This window comes from Podarcis gaigeae, assembly GCF_964106915.1.
Source record: "Podarcis gaigeae genome assembly, chromosome: 8".
In the NCBI taxonomy this organism is placed as follows: domain Eukaryota; kingdom Metazoa; phylum Chordata; class Lepidosauria; order Squamata; family Lacertidae; genus Podarcis; species Podarcis gaigeae.
The window spans coordinates 75,460,928-75,480,716 of record NC_139684.1 but is presented as its reverse complement, the minus strand read 5'-3'; the positions used below and the strand labels follow the sequence as shown (position 1 = coordinate 75,480,716).

Genomic DNA, 19,789 nt, shown 5'->3' with positions numbered 1-19,789 from the left:
ATGCAGCATGAGAAGAAGGGACTGGGAAGGAAGGGGGGCAAGCAAAGCAGGGAAGCCCCGGGCAAAAAAAGAGAGAGGTACGCTGTGCTGGCATGTACCCCCTCAAAAAGCAAAAGAAATTCTTCTAGCCAAAGAAATGTTGGCTGGCGTGACATGGCCCACCGTCACTGCAACATGATTTAAAAGCAAGGAATTCTGGTAGCTCTTGTGAGCTATCCATATTCAGCAGTAAGATTTTGGCTCCCAGAAGTTCTCATAAAAAACAGAGGGGTCAGAGGGCAGATGTTTAAAAATCTGGAGTGAAGTATAGCAAAAACTCACAAAGAACTGGGTTTGTCCAAAAGTTGGCTGCAGTAGTAGTTGTTGCATATTTCTCAGATTGACTTGGATGTGACGCTCGGGTTTCTGGCAATGCTCAAAACTGGGATTGCATTGTAGAAAAACAGAGAAACATTTTCAGAGAAGGTTTCAATTCAGAGAATTTAGAGGCAGGGCGGAGAACCGAAAGCAGAAGCACTCAGCCTTCTTGGAGCCAGGGGTTAAAAAGTGTGAAGACGGGCAAATCTTTTTCTAGCTTCAGAACAGCACAGTGCATTTCCAGAGATAAAGCTTGTGCACTAATAAACTTTCCAGTTGTCACAAGCCGCCTCGTTTTTGTTACAGGAGACCCACGCAGCTACTCCTCTCTAAATTGCTGATCACAGGCCTAGGAGACTTCCAGAACCATGGAGACGCCACTGCCTATCTGCTTCCTTTCAATCTTCATTGTGACAGGTGAGTAGGCTATGCTGAGAAACCTTTGAGGCTAATGGGTTTTCAAGTCTTCTAAGAATAAATAAACTAAGACACAGATGTTTCCTCAACAGAGCAAGCTCAGAATTAAACAAGGCTTCATATACGGCACACATTGAAAACACAAAACTTCACTGAGGGCATCCCCAGAACTGGGAACTGTAACTTCATGAGGGGTAAACTACAGTTCTGAGGATTTGGCATTGGGGATTCAGTACACAAAGTGTTCTTTAAATATCTGGTGGGTATGCAGCTGGAGATAATTTAGTTCTGAATGAGTTAGCTGATTAGTATTTGTGCCAGTATATTGCAATGGGGATAGGTATTGGCACTATGTCACATGAAGGGGTGACTTCAGGTTTGCCTACACATTACATTGAATGTACAATCTCTCTTTCTCTCCATGAATAGTTGAGCTGTATACTTGTATTCACATGTCATGTTGAACAAGTGTGGACTTGGTTTCCCTGTGTACACAATGGTTGAGCTGTACAAATATAGAAGAACCACACAACCACTTGTATGGTACATAGAGATGGCATGTATCTTATGGTTACCAGACATCCCAGTTTCCCAGGGACAGTTCCCGGATTTACAAATCTGTCCCTGGACAAAATCTGTCCCCGGAATGTCCCCGGATTTCATTTAATGTCCCCAGATTTCTATGTTAAGTGGTGTAGATTTATTAGTAGGGAATGAATGTTGCATGATTGGTTCAACGGCACAAGACACATCATATGGGGACTTCTGGTGAGGCAAAATGGCAGGTGCCACAGCAGTGAGCAGCTCCTGAAGCCAGCCAGAGCCAACTGTGCTACCAGGCAGGCTCCGGGCTGCTGAGACAGCCACTGCCACCGCCACTGCCGAGGGGGACTGGGGATATTTTTGGTACATTGCCTTCAAATGGTTGTGTAGGAGGTGGCTGATAAACTGATGCTGAAAACAACAATAGACTTTAGGTGACCCCCTTGAACGATTCTGGTTTGCATGTGAATGAGGTTCTCAGGATGGTTCTTCTGATTGGTATGTTTGCTCAGTTGTAGACCATCAAGACTAATTTCATATAGCAGAAGGTAACTGGTTTAGAACATTAAAAGTGCCTGCTGATGGACCAGAGCAATAGTCTTCTTGATACTATCAGCCCTAGCATCCTTCTGGACTGCCTCTGATGGGTTTTCTTCTGTTGCATTTTGAAATGTCAAACTTTCTAAATTCCCCTGAAACAGAACTTGATGATGGGTGGTATTCGAACATTTAACAGTGATGAACACACATACACAACAAAGTAAACACAATCAGATTTAACTTTCTTATTTTCCCTGGTTTTAGGGGCTTCTCTGGAATGCGAGACTTGTGCAGGCGTTGGGAATACCTGCAAAGGACCTATGGAAACGTGCTCTCCTGGTTTTGACACGTGTGCTGTTACTCTGTCGGAGGCCAGGCTGGGTAAGTGAATGGCACCACCAGGGTCCTGTGGATAGAGAATGGTTCCAAATACTTTCCCAGCTTCCTCTTCCGTGTCCAGGACCTGTTTCATCATTCACAGTAGCAGCTCTGCAGAGTAGTAGACCAACGCAACTGGGGCAATAGCTTTGGCTTGATTATCAGGGGTTTGTGTGCCCATCCTGCTCTTTTAGCACAGGGTTACCTTCCCCAATCCTAAAACAGGGAACTAAAAGCTGCTCCTTCAATTTGAGAGACATTAACCGCATTGGTGGCCTAGACAGTATGAGGACTAGGACTTTCACATTGGTATTTATTATTATTTATTAAATTTATCTAACACTCTTCACCAGGAGACCACAGTGCAGTTTACAACACAGGACACATAATAAAAGGTCAATACCCCCACGTATCAAAAGGCCTTAGATTGATTAACAACCAAAGTCCTGGTTAGAGAGGAATGTTTTCACCTGGTAGCTTCGTTACCAGGTCAGCTGCCCTGGGGAGAGCAGGTATAAGATCCACAAACGGGGAGCCAGAGGTATAAGTAGAGAAACAAATCTAGTTTGTAGTTGCTTTTGTAATTAGGCCACATTCGCAGAATATATTTTAAACACTGATAGCACTTTAAACAATTACGGCTCCCCCCGCCAAAGAATTATTTGCTAAGGTTATGGAGAGTTGTTAGGAGACACCCTCCCTATTCTCCTTCCCCTGGGCTACAATTCCCAGAGTTGCCTGTGCAGAGGGATTGGTTGTTAAATCGCTCTGCAATTGTAGCTCTGTGAGGGGAATAGGGTCTCATAACAACTCTCAGCACCCTGAGAAAATACAAGGGTATCATAGAGCTTCAGATGTATGCCCTGACCTTAGTGCTGATCTCACCCATGAAACAGTAGGAAAATCAAGTAATATCATATCAAGTAAGAGTGCTCTGAAGACATACAGTAGGCTGGATCCAACGGTAGTCGTTCAAAACAAAACCACCAGGTTGCATCCAACTAAAATTCATGGCCCTATGGTAGTGATATCCAACCTCCCCACTCACTTAGAAGAGCCTGGATGAGAATAATAGAGGCTATAAATGTAGTTATCCTTATGCCTCCCTCCTTCCTCTGCCTGATTTGAATGTAGTTGGACCATCCCTTCAAGGAGCCAGGATGACTTTCTTCTTAATAACCTATTGTACCACCCTAATGCCTCATAAAAAAAGCTCCAGCTAAAAGGATAGCACACTGGTCAGCTGGGAAGGACCTCTGTCCTGGACCCTCAGTATCTTCTGCCACCAGCTGGACTTTCCCAACCTAGTGGCCTCTAGATGTTTTGGATTCCAGCTTCCGTCCGCTCCAGTCATCAGGGTTGATGAGAGTTGAAGTTCAGAAATATCTGGAGGACACCAAGTGGTGGAAGACTGCAATAGGTTTGATCGACCAAGGAAAGTGAAATGACTATTGCTCAAGATACTGAGAAGTAGGGTCAACACCACTGTGATTCTTTTTCACACATCCTGTTCTTCTTTTAATGCTTTCAGGAATGAAGATGAACTCCGTTGTGAAACACTGCGTGCAATCCAAATCCTGCAATGATGGCACCTCCATCATCAATTTGGGCAAGACAGGAGGAATACTGAGCCAAGTGTTTTGCTGCGTTGGAGCCGAGTGCAAGACAATGACCCCTACCTGTATGTTGCTGCCATGCTCCTCTTGCCTTTCCTCACTCTTATCTTACTACTTTTCTTTTCTTTTCTTAAACAGAAACAACAATCAAAACCTAATTCCTCTATTCCTTCACTCTCACAATGCTCCTGTTTAATCCAATGAATTCAATATTGGTGCATTTCATTTATTTATTTCTGTTCAGTTTAATAATGGCAGAAGAACCCCCATGTACAAGGAGCCCTCCCAATTCCGTAGGGTGAGTTTTGGGATCATTCTTCTGCCCCTTGAGAATTGTATCCCTTATTCAAGAAGCAAGAGCCCCCTCAAGTCCAATTTTAAGGGTTGTCAACCTTTGGGGGCCAGTGGGTATATCTGGAAATTTTAGGAAGTGCCATAGATGACAGCCATAAATGGCTGCCATGGGGAGTGGAATGTCACAAAATGGCTGCCGTTGCACAAAATGGCAGCTGCATTGCAAAGAGCAGATAAAGCGACAGACCACAGAATAGTGCAGATGTGTACCACCCACCATCCATGGGGGGGAAACACCACCACCTATAGCAGCTATCATTAGGTATATTCATAGAGAGAAACTCATCACAAAGAAGTGAAGGCAAGGTGGTTGTCTGATCCTCGGATCCTATGACATGTCGCCATGTTTAAGGAGGCATGTTTAGTGTAGGAGAGGCTGAGCCAGTACAAACAGGAACCATGCAAAAATCGCAAACCATCTTCTTCAGGTTCTGGAGAAGACATTTAAAGAGATTTTTTTATGGGCCCCAAATGAGATACTGGCAGGCACATTGGAATGTGTGAGCCTCAGGTTGACAGTCCCTGCTGCATTTAAATTTAGCTTGCCGGTCATGAGAAAAGTGAGGAACGGGTTGGAAACAACCCTGTTCCCCCCTCAAACTTTCTGACCCACTGAAACAGAATTATAAAATGTCTGGTCAAACAAGTGTGTGACATTGTCTTCCTGATTATCTTGGTGCTGTTTTTCTGTCATTCCAAATGTATGCAGTGACACCCACAAGAAGCAAACCAAATGGGAAGCTTTGCCCAGCCTGCTATGCTATGAACAGTGAATGTGAGGAGGAATGGGTTCAATGTAATGGAGAGGAGAACTACTGCCTTGATGTTTCTGGAACTACAGACCTAGGTACCTAAACACATATGTATATACAGAAGCAAATCTATCACAGAAACTCATACGGACCATTCTTGTTTTCTCATCCCAAACAGTATAGCATCCAGTATCTCAGGCATCGCCAACATTTTTGGACTTGCTTTAAAAAAATGGGGGGGGGGGGGAGAGAGAATGAAAACTGGGAAACCTATCCAGGGACACTACTGGAGACCTTCACGAGTGCCAGGCTGGCAAGGCCTGATGTATATGGACTGGGATTGCAGTCCATGCACTGGTGGCTTCGAGACTAGAGTATTGCAATGCACTCTGTGTTGGGCTGCCCTGGGGTGTGATTTAGGAGTTCCAGAGGGAGCAGAATGCAGCAGCTAGGCTGCAGATGGGGGCAGGCGGCTGGCAGCAAGTGATACCTCTGATGAAACATTTCCACTGTCTGCCCATACACTACAGGTCGAAGGATCTTATATTTGGTCTAGGACACCTCAAAAGCCTCTTCTATCCCAGCTCACCACTGAGATCCTGTGGAGGAGAGTTGCTAGTTGTGCTCCATGATTCAGAAACCTGACTGAGGCTGGATCTATGTTGGTCTTCCAAATGTCATTGAATAAAACATTCTATAATGCTAAATGGGCAGTTTTCCATTGCCAGTGGCTTGCAGCTCTACAGCGCCCTCTGGTGTCATATTTTAATGATGCAGTTTTTTACGTTATAAGTGTAGATCTGCCCTGGCTTCAACTAAAAGTTGGGCATTTGGTATTGCCCAGCGGTGGAGCAAGCCAATTGGGGCGGGGCCAGCCACCTGCAGGGGTGGGGCCAGCCACCCGCGGGGCCTCTGAGGAGTCTGCCTGCCTCCTCCCACTCAGCCGCCCTACAGCTTAGGGGGAGGCAGCTGGTGGACTGTTTGGGGCAGCATAGAGCCTGCGGGCACCCAAGCCACCTCGTCACTCCCAGGAGAGACACATGGCTCGGGCATGCTGCAGGTGAGTGCTACCTGGCATTTTGTCACCAGTGGTGACACCTGGGTCAGCTCGCCCCCCACCCCCTTCCTCCTCCCCTGGTATTGCCTAGTCCAGTACAGAATCAGCAGGCATTCTAACATTCAGAAGCCTTTTTAAAAAATGTCAACAGTCCTACTTTTAAGATGAGCTAGCCATTTCTTATCTGTTATGAACTGGATTTTGGTATGGGGAGATGCCAGGTGGCATTTTGACAAGGCTGGCATCAGGCAGACATGGCGACAAGCCTTGCAAGCATGAACCACACTGAGTCTACAAGAAAATGTCACGTGGAAATCGGGTGTGATAGCTTTGGTCCTCTCTGCCATGCACAAAATCAGGAGAGATTGGATTTCTCTCAGTTCAATTTGTATCCCATCACCATAGGAGAGGGGTAGATGGCTATCACAGTGCATCACATATTGTTGACTGGCAATCTTCTGCAACCCTCTCTTTAGGAACATTAGCTGTTAAGACCACCATGAAGGGCTGTACGAACTCTCCAACCTGTGAGGAACTGAAAGAACATTCCAGCTCTATATCTGGGATCACTGTTACTTCCTCAAGCAGTTGCAGGCCAGCTGGCAGCACCTCTGGAGGCCACAGGATCATTCCAGGATCATTTGGACTCTTCCTTGCAGCCCTTGCTGGCCTCCAGTTTGTGATGCACCTCCCATGATTTCGCCCCCTAGGGTGTCTGGCTTGAGGAATTCCTTGCTGCCACTTCCTTGCTTGCTTGCTTGCATATGCAGACTATAGGCTTTCCAGAGCTCTCGCTGACCTCAGCAAACACCAGGGATAGGGCACCAAATATGGGCCTTCTAGACCTCTCTATGTGGCCCTTTGCTCCCTAACCTTCTTGAGTGTTTTTGTCTGTCTGGAATGAACTTAGCTCAAATACAGCCGCAACACATGGCTAATAAGTATGATAAATGTATTATTAGTTGTAGTTAGAATATAATCCAAAATTTACAATTCATAAACATCGCTATATAATGTATGTATAAGTCCATAAACAAGAAATAATCAACGTAATGAATTGCTGTCAGGGAACACCACGACGCAGGCAGAATCCCTTTCAATAGATAATGTCCAACAGTATTGTACTGGTGGTTGCTGCAGCGTGTAGAATTCAATAATGAATAGCAAACAAGCAGAACAGTGTTTCCGGATTAAATCAACTGTTTCAAAGATGAATCTTCGTCAGCTAATAATAAAATTAAATATGTTACATACAATGTATGAAAACAAAAATAGCAGCGACCAACCTGAATATTAGATAATAAATAAAAAATGAACAAATGTGGAATACATACCAAATAATTTCTAATAAATTATCCATTCAGGTAAATGTGATACTTATAGACCAGTGCTCACTAACTGGTGTAACCAACTAATGCTGGTAATACAGATGTATTGAACTTTTAAGGCTGTTCACAGGTGTATCAAATAACATGCAGTTAAAGGAGATTTAAAGCTACAGTGTATCAAATTTGGCATCACAATGCAAACTAAAACCATATGTCACAGACTTTAAATGAAATGGAATGAACTTAGGGCCTGATGGTGGATAGGGAAGGGTGAATAAGTAATATGCAGAGAAATTAACTGAATGTACTATGATTCACACCCACTGCACTGCCCATTATTGTCGCCGCTAATATGTGGTCCTCAGAAGGCTACAAAGAATGGAATATGACCCTTGGGTTGAGAAAGCTTCCCCACCAATTCTTTGGCTGACCACGTCTGGGCTCCAGCAATCACAGGTAATGAAAAGGGTGGTTCTTGTTTTCAGGCTGTAACTGAGCAGTTATCTACCAGCGGTTCCTAAATATCAGGTACAGCTGTACCTTGGTTCTCAAAGAGAATGCATTCCAGGAGTCCATTCGACTCCTGGAATCATTTGAAAACCAAGGTATGGCTTCCGATTGGCTGCAGGAGCGTCCTGAAAATTGTTCAGAAACCGAAACACTCACTTTCCAGGTTTCGCTCATTCTGGAGGCGATTTGTTCGGGAGCCAAGGCATTTGAGATCCAAGGTATGACTGTACTGAACGATGCACGTACCCAGTATTTTTGTTGGGGGGGCAGGACTTTTGTTAGAGGGGCAGAGTCGACATGATTGGTTAGTTCGTTCAGTATTTCTATTATTTTACTTGAGTCGGGGGGGCAGCTGCTCCCCTGCCCCTCCCGTACTGAACCTGGAGCTTTCTGCAAACAGTGCATGTGCTCCATCATAGAGCTGCAACTCCACACACACCCCAGTTCTTCTCTACCTGCTGCTAACTGCACAAACTAAACTCACAAACTAGCAGTTCAGCTGTTAACCTGTCAGACATTCCAGTGTAAAAAGCACACAGTTGGCATTTGATACTCATGTCCATTGGGAATCTAGAGGCAAATTCATCTCAGCCCTGTGCTCATCCTGTTGTACCCAATGTAGTGCTAAATTTAACTCCATCGTGCATTTCTTGCACTAGGGGGATGCTTTTGTGCAAACGGAAAGATTGTTCTGCGAGAAGCTTCCACTAGCAACCTTGCTGCATTGGATTCCCTTGTAACACATCCTTTAAGCTCCACCGTCCTCTATCACAATAGCTCTTGGCTACCAGACAGAGATTACTAAATACTGCCCATCGCTTTCCCCCTTCAGGCTGACTGTTTTTCCTGAGTGCGAATGTGGATTATTATTATTTCTGCTTTCTTTTGCATTTTAATGAGAAACCACACAATTTTCAATTCATGAGCCAGTGTGTTAACCAAAACAAATCTTTTTGAAATTTGTACTACCCTGAATTTTGCAATGCAGTTTTTCACCCAAATTTATGTGCACAGCAATGCATACATTAGGTGGGTGTGTACATATATTACATATATTCATGAAAAAAATGCCTTGTATTAGGGAAAATTGCTTGTTAAAAAACGGTGTATATTAGGGGAAACTACATACAAAAATGTGTATATTCGTCAAAACTGCATACAAAAATGGCTATATTAGGAAAAGCTTTCATAAATATGCAAATAAATTTGCACGTGTTTTGTTGCTGCTGCTGCTGTAAATGCAAACTGCTATGGCAATGTGGAGAACAGAATTAAAGATTGGGAAAATGAGAAACAGATTGGTCTGCCGCCTGCTTTTGTGGAAACTTCCCTCATGATTTAGAACTTTGGAGCTTGGAGTCTTTGGGCAGGAATATCGAGAAGGAAAAAATGCAACATTTTTGGTTTCCATCATGGTGTTCCATTGTGCCAGAAGCGGTTTAGTCATGCTGGCCACATGACCCGGAAAGCTGTCTGTGGACAAGCGCCGGTTCCCTTGGTCTGAAAGTGAGATGAGCGCCGCAACCCCATAGTCACCTTTGACTGGACTTAACCGTCCAGGGTCCTTGACCTTCTTCTTTTTTTTACTAGTGGTTAAGTACACACCATATAGTTAAAGGGCACACACCCAAACACACACACAAAATCCTGGGAACTATAGCTTAGCCATCCCAGAGCTACAACCCCCAGCACCCTTAAACAAATTAAAGTTCCTAGGATTCTTTGTGAGATTCCTGCATTGCAGGGGTTTGGACTAGATGATTCCTGGGTCCCTTCCGACTCTGCGATTTAGAACTCCATGTTTCTATGATAATTGTGCAATTTAAGCAGTGAGGTTTAAATGTGGAAATGTTTCCCTAGCCCTGCATATTTGGCCTACACTCCTGCTCATCAGTTAATATTTCTTTTCCCTGTATACAAACCTGGGCAAAGTGCAAAGGACATGGAAGAATCTATTCTATGAGGACCAGGGTGGATGGAACTGCATTTCCGGTTTTCGGATAACTTGGCCTCCCCCGCCCTGCCCCCCCCAACCCTCCAGTTCTTCTGCAAGATAGCATTCAGTGCATTCACATGTGAAGAATATTGCATTAGTTTTCCTGTTTATAGGGCTAGTGTTCCTGTCTCATTCAATTATGCTCTTCTCAGCACTGGAGAACTTGTTGCTTTATGGAACTGTGGCATTTCGTCCTGAATTTAATTCCCACCAATGGGCATCCTATGGTGCAACAATGAACATCATTGGATGACATTGCTTCTTTCGCTCTTTCCACACATGCATGCTTCTGTCCCTCCATGAAAACATCAGAAAGGAATGCTATGCTGATATGGCACCTCCATTTTTAATAAAAAAAATACTCCGACAATTTTCTGAATTAAACGAATTCATTTTTTTCTGGAATCAACCTAGCAAACTACATTTCACTAGTTTTCTGGGCTTTCGCGGCCCATGAAAGCTCAAATATAATGTGGAAATCAACAGCTGCGGAACAGAGGGACAAAGTGTAAATAAAAACGTATTGTTGATCACTTCTCTCTCTCTCTTTAATAATAATAATTTTAATTAACGTTGGCTGTCGTGATGTGGCCCTCCATCACTGTGACATGGTTGAAAAGCAAGGACATCTGGGAGCTCTTGGGAGCTATTCACATCCAGCAGCAAGGTGTTGAGTCTCAAATGTTCTCATGAAGAGCAGGGAGGGCAGGGAATGGTTCTTAAAGTCTGGACTGAAGTATGGCAAAAATTCACAAAACTGGGTTTGTCCAAAAGCTGGCTGCAGTGGTAGCAGTCATAGGAGCCAACTCCTAGGGGCTGGGGGGGTCTTCGCCTCCCAATAAAATATTTGAGGGGCCCACACACCCCAAGTTAATGGATATTGCCATTAAAATGGCATATGTGTGTGTGTGTGTCATGTGATCAATTACGTGGGGTGGGGCTTACCTCCCCCCCCCCCAATTTTATTCAAATTGGCACCCCTGGTTGTTGTTGCATATTTCTCACATTCACTTGGATGTGACCCTCGGGTGTTTGGCAATGCTCAAAATGTGGATTGCATTGCACGAAAATAGAGAAACATTGGTATAGATTTCTCAGTTGACTTTCAACTTTGGCAGCAGGACAGAGAATAGGATTTTTTTTTTTTAAGTGCCCTTGCCCTTTCTGAGAACTATTTGCTCAACTTTGTAGGACACCCTCAGCTGAGTCACACAGAGCCAGTGGCTTCGCTAGATTCAGAAGAGCACTTTGTGCTTTGAAAGACATGGTCTGTAGCCCACAAAAGCTTCTGCCCTAATAAACTTTTTTTTTTTAGGTGTCATAAGCCTCATTTTTGTTATAGGAGACCCCGTGGCTACTCCTCTAGAAATTGATGGTCCCAGGCCAGGAAACCTTGAGAATCATGGAGACCCCACTGCCTATCTTCCTCCTTTCTGTTTTCATCACTACAGGTGAGTAGATAATGCTAAGAAACCATTGAGGCTAATGGGTTTACAAGCCTTCCAAGAATAAATTAATTGCTACATCTCTTAAGAAAGGTCCATAGAAATAGAAATAGGCTGTGTACAGGTCATACATTTAGAGGGTACTGGGAAATGTAGTTCTGTGATGGGGAAACTACAGTTCTGAGAATTATTTGGGGAAAGTGCACACTTGAAATGTGCTTACATGCCTGCGGGTTTTTTTTGCAGTCTGAGATATTTGAGATCTGAATAATTAGTATCTGTGCCAGTGTATAGCCATAGGGATAGTATTGGCACTGTGTCACATGAAGAGTTGCTCGTACATTATATTCATCGAGTGCACAATCTCTCTCTGCACACACAAATAGTTGAGCTGTACACTGTGTAGCAATCCACATGCCATTTCTAACACATCCAGGTGATACTTTTTATTGAGAGCCAGTGTGGTGTAGTGGTTAAGAGCACTAGTCATGTAAATTTGGGGAACCGGGTTCGCGTCTCCGCTCTCCACATGCAGCTGCTGGGTGACCTTGGGCCAGTCACACTTCTTTGAAGTCTCTCAGCCCCACTCACCTCACAGAGTATTTGTTGTGGGGGAGGAAGGGAAAGGAGATTGTTAGCCGCTTTGAGACTCCTGAAGGGGAGTGAAAGGCGGGATATCAAATCCAACTCTTCTTCTTCTTCTTCTTCTTTACCCTGTTTTTAGGGGCCTCTCTGGAGTGTGAGATTTGTGAGGGCCTTGGGCACTCTTGCAGTGGGCCTACGAACAGATGCCCCCCTGGTTTCGACAGATGTGCCGTTATGCTGTCAGAGACTACAGTGGGTAAGTCCATGGCAAAAGCTCAAGGACTGCCTATTTCCATACAAACCTACTCAGTCCCTGAGATCATCTTCTGAGGTCCTCCTTCGTGTGCCTCCTCCTTGAGAGGTCTGGAGGATGTTGTCATGGGACTGCCAAGGAACGCCTTTGAGTTGGGGGGAAGAGAAGAGTCAGAGCAGGTATAGTCAGAAGGAGACAGAGAGGAAGTGACGGAAGGGGGAGACGAAGAGAGCCAGGAGGTGGGAAGGCTCTCCGATGCTGAAGCAGAGCCCCAGCACCGCACAAGGAGTTCAGGAACAGACAGAGAGCCTATGCCCATGCCTTTGGCACAGTAAAGGAGAGGGTTAAAGCGCAATGATCAGAGACATCCCCTGCCTTTTCTGTTGGAGGAGAAGCAGGAGAAGACCACTCCCCGAATCTGAACTGGATGATTTGCATGCATGATTGTACTGTGCTGCTAGTACATATGTAAAATAAAGAACTGTAACTATCTTTCTGAGTGAGCAGAGGGTGCTTATTGCAAAGAGCATACACAAACCATCACAGGTGTCAGTGCAAGAATGGGCCTTTTCTGCAGTGGCTCCCCATCTGTGGAATGCTCTCCCCAGGGAAGTTTGCCTGGCGCCTTCATTACACACCTTCAGGCTCCAGGCAAAAGCGTTCCTTTTTAACCAGGCCTTTGGTTGATCCTATGCCCTTTTAAAATGTGGCTCTTTTGGGGGGTGGGGAGGGTGTTATTGGGTTGTATTTATTTTGATTATATATACAGTGGAACCTTGGTTCTCAAATGGCTTAGTTGACGAACAAATCGGCTCCCAAATGCCAAAAACCCAGAAATAAATGTTCCTCTTTTCGAACGCCAAACGTCAAAAGCCAAACGTCTTTCGGAAGCCAAATGTCCGACGCAGCTTCTACTCGAGTGTAGGAACCTTCTGCAGCCAATTGGAAACCGAACGTTTCAGTAGTCAAACGGACTTCTGGAACGGATTATGTTCGAGAACCAAGGTACATTGTGGGTTGTTGCTTTTTAAAATCTTTTCTGTGAACCGCCCTGAGACCTCTGGGTATAGGGCAGTATAATAATAATAATAATAATAATAATAATAATAATAATAATAATGGCTAGGAAGGAGACTCTGACTAAGCATTGGGAACAACTTTCTCATGGTAATAGTTGTTTGACAGTGGACCAGAAGGTGCTGGTCTCTGATCCACTGGAAATTTTTAAGCAGAGGTTGGATGGTCATCTGTCAGGGACTCTTTAGCTGAGATTCCTGCAATGCAAGGGGTTGGACTAGATGGCCCTTGGAAGTCCCTTCCAACTCTACAGTTATATGATTCCATGGCACTAATTGCCCCCCAAAGGGGAATGAATCCAGAATCTTCCCAGTTTCGTCTTGCATAGGCTGGACTGGCTTCATTCTTCACACTAACTCCACAGAGTAGGAGTCTAAGCCAATTGGGGCAATTGCTTTGGTTTAATTATGAGTGGGGTTATGTGTCCTAGATGCCCCCATTAGCACAGGATTTCCTTATAGCTCCCTGCACTTCAAAATACAAAAGCTTCTGCTAAGCATGAAACACAGGAAGAAAAGCCGTTTCCGCAACTTGAGAGACGTTATCAGTAATTGTAGCCTAGGCGGCATGGGGACTGAGACATTCACCGTGGTATAAGCAGAGGTACAAATCTAGTTTTGTAGTTAGTTTTGGTTTCTGACTTTAAAAAAAAGAGCTATGAAACAATATTGTATCAAGTAAGGTTGCTCCAAAAGTGTAAAGTGGGCTTTATCCAGTGATGTTCATTTGAAGTGGACCCATTAGATTGTGTGTCCTGCTAAAATTAATGGACCTAAATTAGTCATGTCCATTCATTTCAGTAAGTCTAATCTCAGTAGGAGTAACACTGAATTAAAATCCACTGAAGTTAGTGGGCAAGAGATCTCCTCCACAGTACTTCTCAGCTGTAGCTGAAGAGGCTGGATGAAAATAAGAGAAGTGGTAGATTTAAATTATCTGGAGCCTCAGTTCCATGCCACTAACATCTGCCATCCCAGGTGGAATTATGGCATTGTCTCCCTCCCACCTTATTAAAAATGTAATTTGACCTTCCCTGCAAGGAACAATAATGACATTCCTCTTAATCTAAGAGGATGGATTATGCCGAAATGGCAAAAATGTCTGGAAGAATCAGGAAGACTAAATTTTAATAAGGAATGGGGAAAATTTATAATTTATCTTAAAAACCATTGTAAACAGTTAAAACCATTAGTAGGATTGGAATAACACTTGTAGTTTAATGGTGAATGTTGGACATAATGGAGATGCAAAAGATTTGGATTATTATAAGAGATGCAGGAGGAAATGATTAACAATAGGACCCACAAAGGGAAGGAGGGAAGTCCAGGAGATTCTTTGGAATTTTGGCTTTTTTGTTGTATGTTGGATATGTGATTGAAAAACTTTAATTTGAAAACCAAATAATTTTTTTAAAGTAATTGCTTTCCTCCTAATGACCTGGTGGGCCACCACAGTGCCTTATAAGGAATGCTCCATGATATCACATGGGACATAGGGGAATGACTTCATTCTGAGATCCTTGATATCGTCTTCCATCAGCTGGGGCAGAGAGCCTTTCCCAACCTGGTGCCCTTCAGATTTCCTGGACCAACCTCCATCAGTCCCAGGCAGCATGGCCTGGGAGGATGGTAGCTGCAGTTCAGAAACCCCAGGTTGCAGAAGGCCACAATAGCGAGAACTGGGCTCTATGGACCAATGATCCAATTCACATGAAAGTGACATGACACTTACCAAGGATGCTGAGAAGTAGGGTCAATACCATCGTGGTCCTTTTTCAGACATTCTGTTTCCCTTTTGATGCTTACAGGAACAAAGTTGAAAGCCATTGTGAAGAGTTGTGTGCCATCCAGTGCCTGCAACAATGGTGTCACCGTCCTCAATATGGGCCAGACAGGAAGAATAGTGACCCAAGTTTTCTGCTGTGTGGGGGACGAGTGCAGGACGATGACCCCCACCTGTATGTTGCTGCTGTTCTCCTCTTTCCTTTCCTCTCTTTATCTTACTACCTTTAATTAGTTTTCTTTAAAAACACCAAACAACCGAACCCTAAATCTGTCCTATTCCTCTGCTCCTTGACTCACACCACACTCCAGTTTAATGAGCTCACATTGGTGTGATTCATTTATTTATTTGCAGTCCATTCAAAAACAGCAGGGGAATCCCTAACGCACAAGGAGCCCTCCCAATTCTATACAATTAGTTTTAAAAAATCTTTCTTCTTTGCCCCCTGGGAATTGTATTTTTTATTAGAGAAGAACGAGCTCCCTCTATATCTATTGTAAGAATTGTCAATCTTTTTGGGGGGCAGTGAGCATACTCAGGACTTGGGGAAAGGGACATGCGTGACAGCCATAAATGGCTGCCATAGGGATGTGGACTGGCACAGAATGGCTGCCATAGGGATGTGGACTGGCACAAAATGGCTGCCATAGGGATGTGGACTGGCACAAAATGGCCTCCTTGGAAGAGGCATGGTATGACACAAAATGGCAGCCACAAAGGGAGCATACCACAAAATGGGGCAGACATGCCCCCACCGCTCCATTGACAGGGAAAAGGATGGAAGGGAGGGAGGCTATCTGTTCCTTGGATCCAATGACATGTGGAGATGTTTAAGGAAGCATGTTCAATGTAGGGAAGGCTGAGCCAGTGCAAGCAGGAACCAAGCAGAAATTCCAAACCGTCTCTCCTGCCTGTAGGTTTCTGAGGAGATGTTTACAGAGTCCTTTTGGGGCACCATAGGAGATGCTGGCAAACACTTTAGCCCTTGTGAGTACCAGGCTGACCACCCCTGCTATATTTGAATTGATAAATGACACAATTTGAGGTCTAAAGCAAAAACACCTTTTATTAAAGTCCTCACCTCTTTCCAAAATTTGTACGCTTGTTTTACAAGACCGCAACATGTGCCAGTAGGCCCCATTAATTTAATACTTGAAGAAAGTCTTGGAGATGGTCTCTTTCCCCCTCAAATATTCTGAATTGAACTCATAATTGGTGAACGCCTCCACCCCACATGAGGAACTTAGAAACTGGCTGCTCAAACAGGGGCTCAAACTGTGTTTTTCTTTCATCCCAAATGTATGCAGTGACGCCTGCAAAGCTAAAGCCGAATGGCAAAGTTTGCCCAGCCTGCTATGCTCTGCACAGTCTTGAGTGTGAGGAGGAGGAAGAGGTCAAATGTTCTGGGGATGAGAACTATTGCCTTCTCTTGTCTGGGACTACAACTGCAGGCAGCTGAATACATAAGCATATGCAGAAGCAAATCTACACTCCACACAACAACTCAGACTGGTCTTTATTATTTCACTACTTCAGTCAGTACCGCTACATTCTGAAAGGTACCCCATACCTCAGATGTCACCAGCCCTTTTGGACCAGTGCATACATTTTGAGAGAGTGCTGGAGTGCCAGTCACAAAATGGCTGCCATGGAGTAGGCATGGCATCAGACAAAATTAGAGAGACAACCATCCCCAACGACCTTATATTTACCATGGGAAGTCAGCTATGTTCTTCTGGTCTTTGTTATGGTGATCACACACACACACACACACACACACACACACACACACACACACACACGTTGTTGCTGTCTGATTAAAAACAACAAGCATTCCTCAGTACCAGGGACTACATGCAGGTCTTGCAGGTCTTGGGAACATTTCTAATTTGGGATTTGTCCAATATCTCCCCATGCCCCGCTCTCCATGTTTTTTTCCTGAAATGGCTGCAGCCAACCAGCAAGAGAGAGACAAAGGAAAAACTTATTTGTCCGATCTCTCCTGCTCTCTCACTGGTTCAGTCTTCCTCCCTCCCTGTATATCTGCTGCCCAAAATGGCTACTTCTGACCAACAAAGCACAAACAAGCAAGGATGTAAAGAAGTGGGCAAACTCTTGATGTTTGGATATCTGAATCTGCAAAGTGTATAGCAAGGGTCAGTCATAATTATTTACATTCCAATAAGTGAATTTTCACATAGTGTGAGGGGATAGCAGAACCTGAGTCTATACAAGATAGACACACCATTCTAATTTCACAGAAATTATTTAGAGGAGCACCTGCACTTTTGCTCCATAACTTTCTTTCTATGAGGGCTAGATACTTCTTTTTAATAAATAAATAAATGAAAGCTGGTTTCAGAGCTGTTACCACATAAAATAAAGTACATTCTCAAGAGACTACACCATAAGATGCTACATCAAAAACAACCTGTTACCAAAAAATGCAAAATAATTTTGTTTTGTTATGAATACCAAACAAACCCATACTTTAATCAGGAATTGCCATCCTGTCATAAACATAACAAATGGTCATGAAATGGAAGCAAAAACCATAAATTTAGCTACACCCAAAGATATTCTTCATTCATGAGTCAATTTTTCAGAAAGAATGATAAACATTACTTTTAAAAACCATTAAAACGAAAACTAAAACTGAAGGGCTCCTTTCAGCCCCATGATATGACCAAACAAGCAGCTACTAATAGAAAAATTATAAGTGGTTTATATATTCAGTCTGTATTTGAATATATCAAAAATTGATAAACAACACAATTTGATGTCTAAAGCTAAAACTACCAATACACCTATTATTTCAGAAATTTCCTGCCTCACCTCTTCTCCAAATTTGTACGCTTGTTTTACAAGGCCACAACAATCCTTGAATTCTAATCCTTGAATTAATGTGGAGGGCAAAAGATTCTGGATGGCACTTTGATGACATCATGCAGACTGGGCAACAAATTTGCCCAGACAAATCAGTGCACAGCCTGCAATAAAGCACTGTGGAAACAGAGTGTGATAGCCTCATCCCTCTCTGTCACACACAAGATCAGGAAAAGATGGATCTAGATCCCTACCTCCTCCCATCTTCTCTCAATCAATACCGTAGAAGATGGGTATGTGGTTATCACAGTTCATCATATATTTCCCTGGTATTGATTGTTGACTGGTGATCTTCTGCAATTCTCTCTTTTAGGAGCCTTAGTTGTTACAACGATCATGAAAGGCTGTACGAACTCCGCAACCTGTCAGGAACTGAACGAGCATTCCGGCTCTTTCTCTGGGATCAGTGTTGTCGCCTTAAGCAATTGCAAACCAGCTAACAGCTCTGGAGGCCACGGGATCGTTCCAGAATCATTTGGACTATTTTTTGCAACCCTTGCTGGGCTCTTGTCTGTGATGCACCTTCCAAGATGGGGCTAGAAAGCCCATTGCCTTCTCAGAGCTCTTCTCGGCCACTTCTGGGCTCCACAGATTTTGCCCCCTGGGGCAGAGGCTGGGCTGTTGTGACCCTTGCTTGGGGCTCTTGGAACCTATGAGGACTGTAGGCTTTTCAGAGAAGACAGAACCTTCAGCCTACACTAGGGTTGGGGAGCCACACTTGTGAGGACCAAATGTCTCCTCTCTCTATTTCAGCCTCGGGACTCCCCCCCCAGGTCACATCCCTCACCAACTGTGCTTTGCAATCTTCTCTTCTCTTCTGTTCTCTTTTTATTAAAGATTTTCCTAGTTTCAGATCATAAAGTCTTTTTTACAGCTCATTTATATTTGATGTGAGACTTTGATGTTGTGTGTGGTATAAGGTTGGGGAACAAGATAGGTGGGGAGAGAGAGGGGTAGTCAGTTTTTATTCTTTTACATAATGTAAGTGCGATGTTTTTGTGTCCGTGTCATGTTGGGTAGGTTCTTTTTCTATCCATTTAATAATTTCCATCAGCAGTGAGAGAGGTTGGGGTGGGCAGGGCCTGGCTGGGTGACCTTCAGTTGATTGCAGTGGGTTTTGTTTGTGAGAGGGTGGGGTTGTTAGGTCAAGTTAGCCATATCAGTTCGCATGCTGTCAGTGGGTTTATGTTGTCATCTTGTTGGGCTGTGTGTAGCAAAGGGGAGTCTCACCGGGGTGAAGATATCCTTTTCTTATTTGTCCCTGTGTCTGTTTCAGTCCACACCCAGCCCAAAGTGCACACCAAGATACCCAAAACATTACTAAGTTCCTCCTCTGGGCTCTGAGCCTAACATCCTGATTCCTACAGACAAGGATACCATCAAAACTAAGCCCATTAGTGTATCAAAGCAGGCATATAGGAACATCTATGATATCATAGCTATAGCAACTTCCAATTAATTGAAGGGTTACCTTGCCAAGAGGGCTTAAGCACAGCTTCCAGAACAGTTCAGCTTCGGTACAACACAAGCCTTCCCTTGTCTGATTCAGATATCACTTTAAACAGCCTTGGCTGCCTCCAAAGAATCCTGGGAATTTTGCTTTGTTAAGAGTGCTGGGGGTAGTGTGGAGCTACAGTTTTCAGAGGGCTTTGTCCGTCAATCCCACCTCCCAAGGAACTCTGGGAACTGCAGGGCAATTGCTGTGCCTGCAATTTGCAGATAACTTTCTCAGGAAATAACCATGGTAGGAGATGAAGTTCCCGGGCATACCAGCAAATTGCTAGGCCCGAATGGTATTGTTATAAGAAAAACTGTTCCCTTTCCCTTATGGGGTATTCCAGAGCCCATAAGTGGGTTCCCTATTGGTAGGAGAAAATAGCAGAGGCCAACCAGAGTATATTGAAAAGCAAAGC

At 44.0% G+C, this 19,789-nt stretch overlaps 3 protein-coding genes across 4 annotated transcripts in view; all 3 read left to right on the top strand.

Moving 5' to 3' along the window:
• The window catches only part of LOC310851730 (phospholipase A2 inhibitor 25 kDa subunit-like), a 1,159,037-nt gene that overhangs the window by 1,109,262 nt on the left and 29,986 nt on the right, over positions 1-19,789 (top strand). The window lies entirely within an intron of this gene.
• Positions 325-9,148, top strand: LOC310851684 (phospholipase A2 inhibitor gamma subunit B-like). Of its 2 annotated transcripts, XR_014567790.1 has the most exons (6): positions 325-774; positions 2,122-2,238; positions 3,767-3,916; positions 4,915-5,052; positions 6,491-7,612; positions 8,867-9,148. XR_014567790.1 is itself a non-coding variant. In XM_083754316.1 (5 exons), the coding sequence occupies exons 1-5, from the start codon at positions 726-728 to the stop codon at positions 6,709-6,711; spliced, it is 675 nt and encodes a 224-aa protein (XP_083610442.1). In that variant the 5' UTR covers positions 325-725; the 3' UTR covers positions 6,712-9,148. The 2 variants fall into 2 exon arrangements, 1 of the variants encoding a protein (XP_083610442.1); XM_083754316.1 differs by having other exon boundaries at positions 6,491-9,148.
• LOC310851680 (phospholipase A2 inhibitor and Ly6/PLAUR domain-containing protein-like) lies at positions 9,713-18,754 on the top strand. Its single transcript, XM_083754310.1, has 5 exons — positions 9,713-11,299; positions 12,018-12,134; positions 15,016-15,165; positions 16,298-16,441; positions 18,190-18,754. Exons 1-5 carry the CDS (start codon positions 11,221-11,223, stop codon positions 18,414-18,416), a joined length of 717 nt encoding a protein of 238 aa, XP_083610436.1. The 5' UTR covers positions 9,713-11,220; the 3' UTR covers positions 18,417-18,754.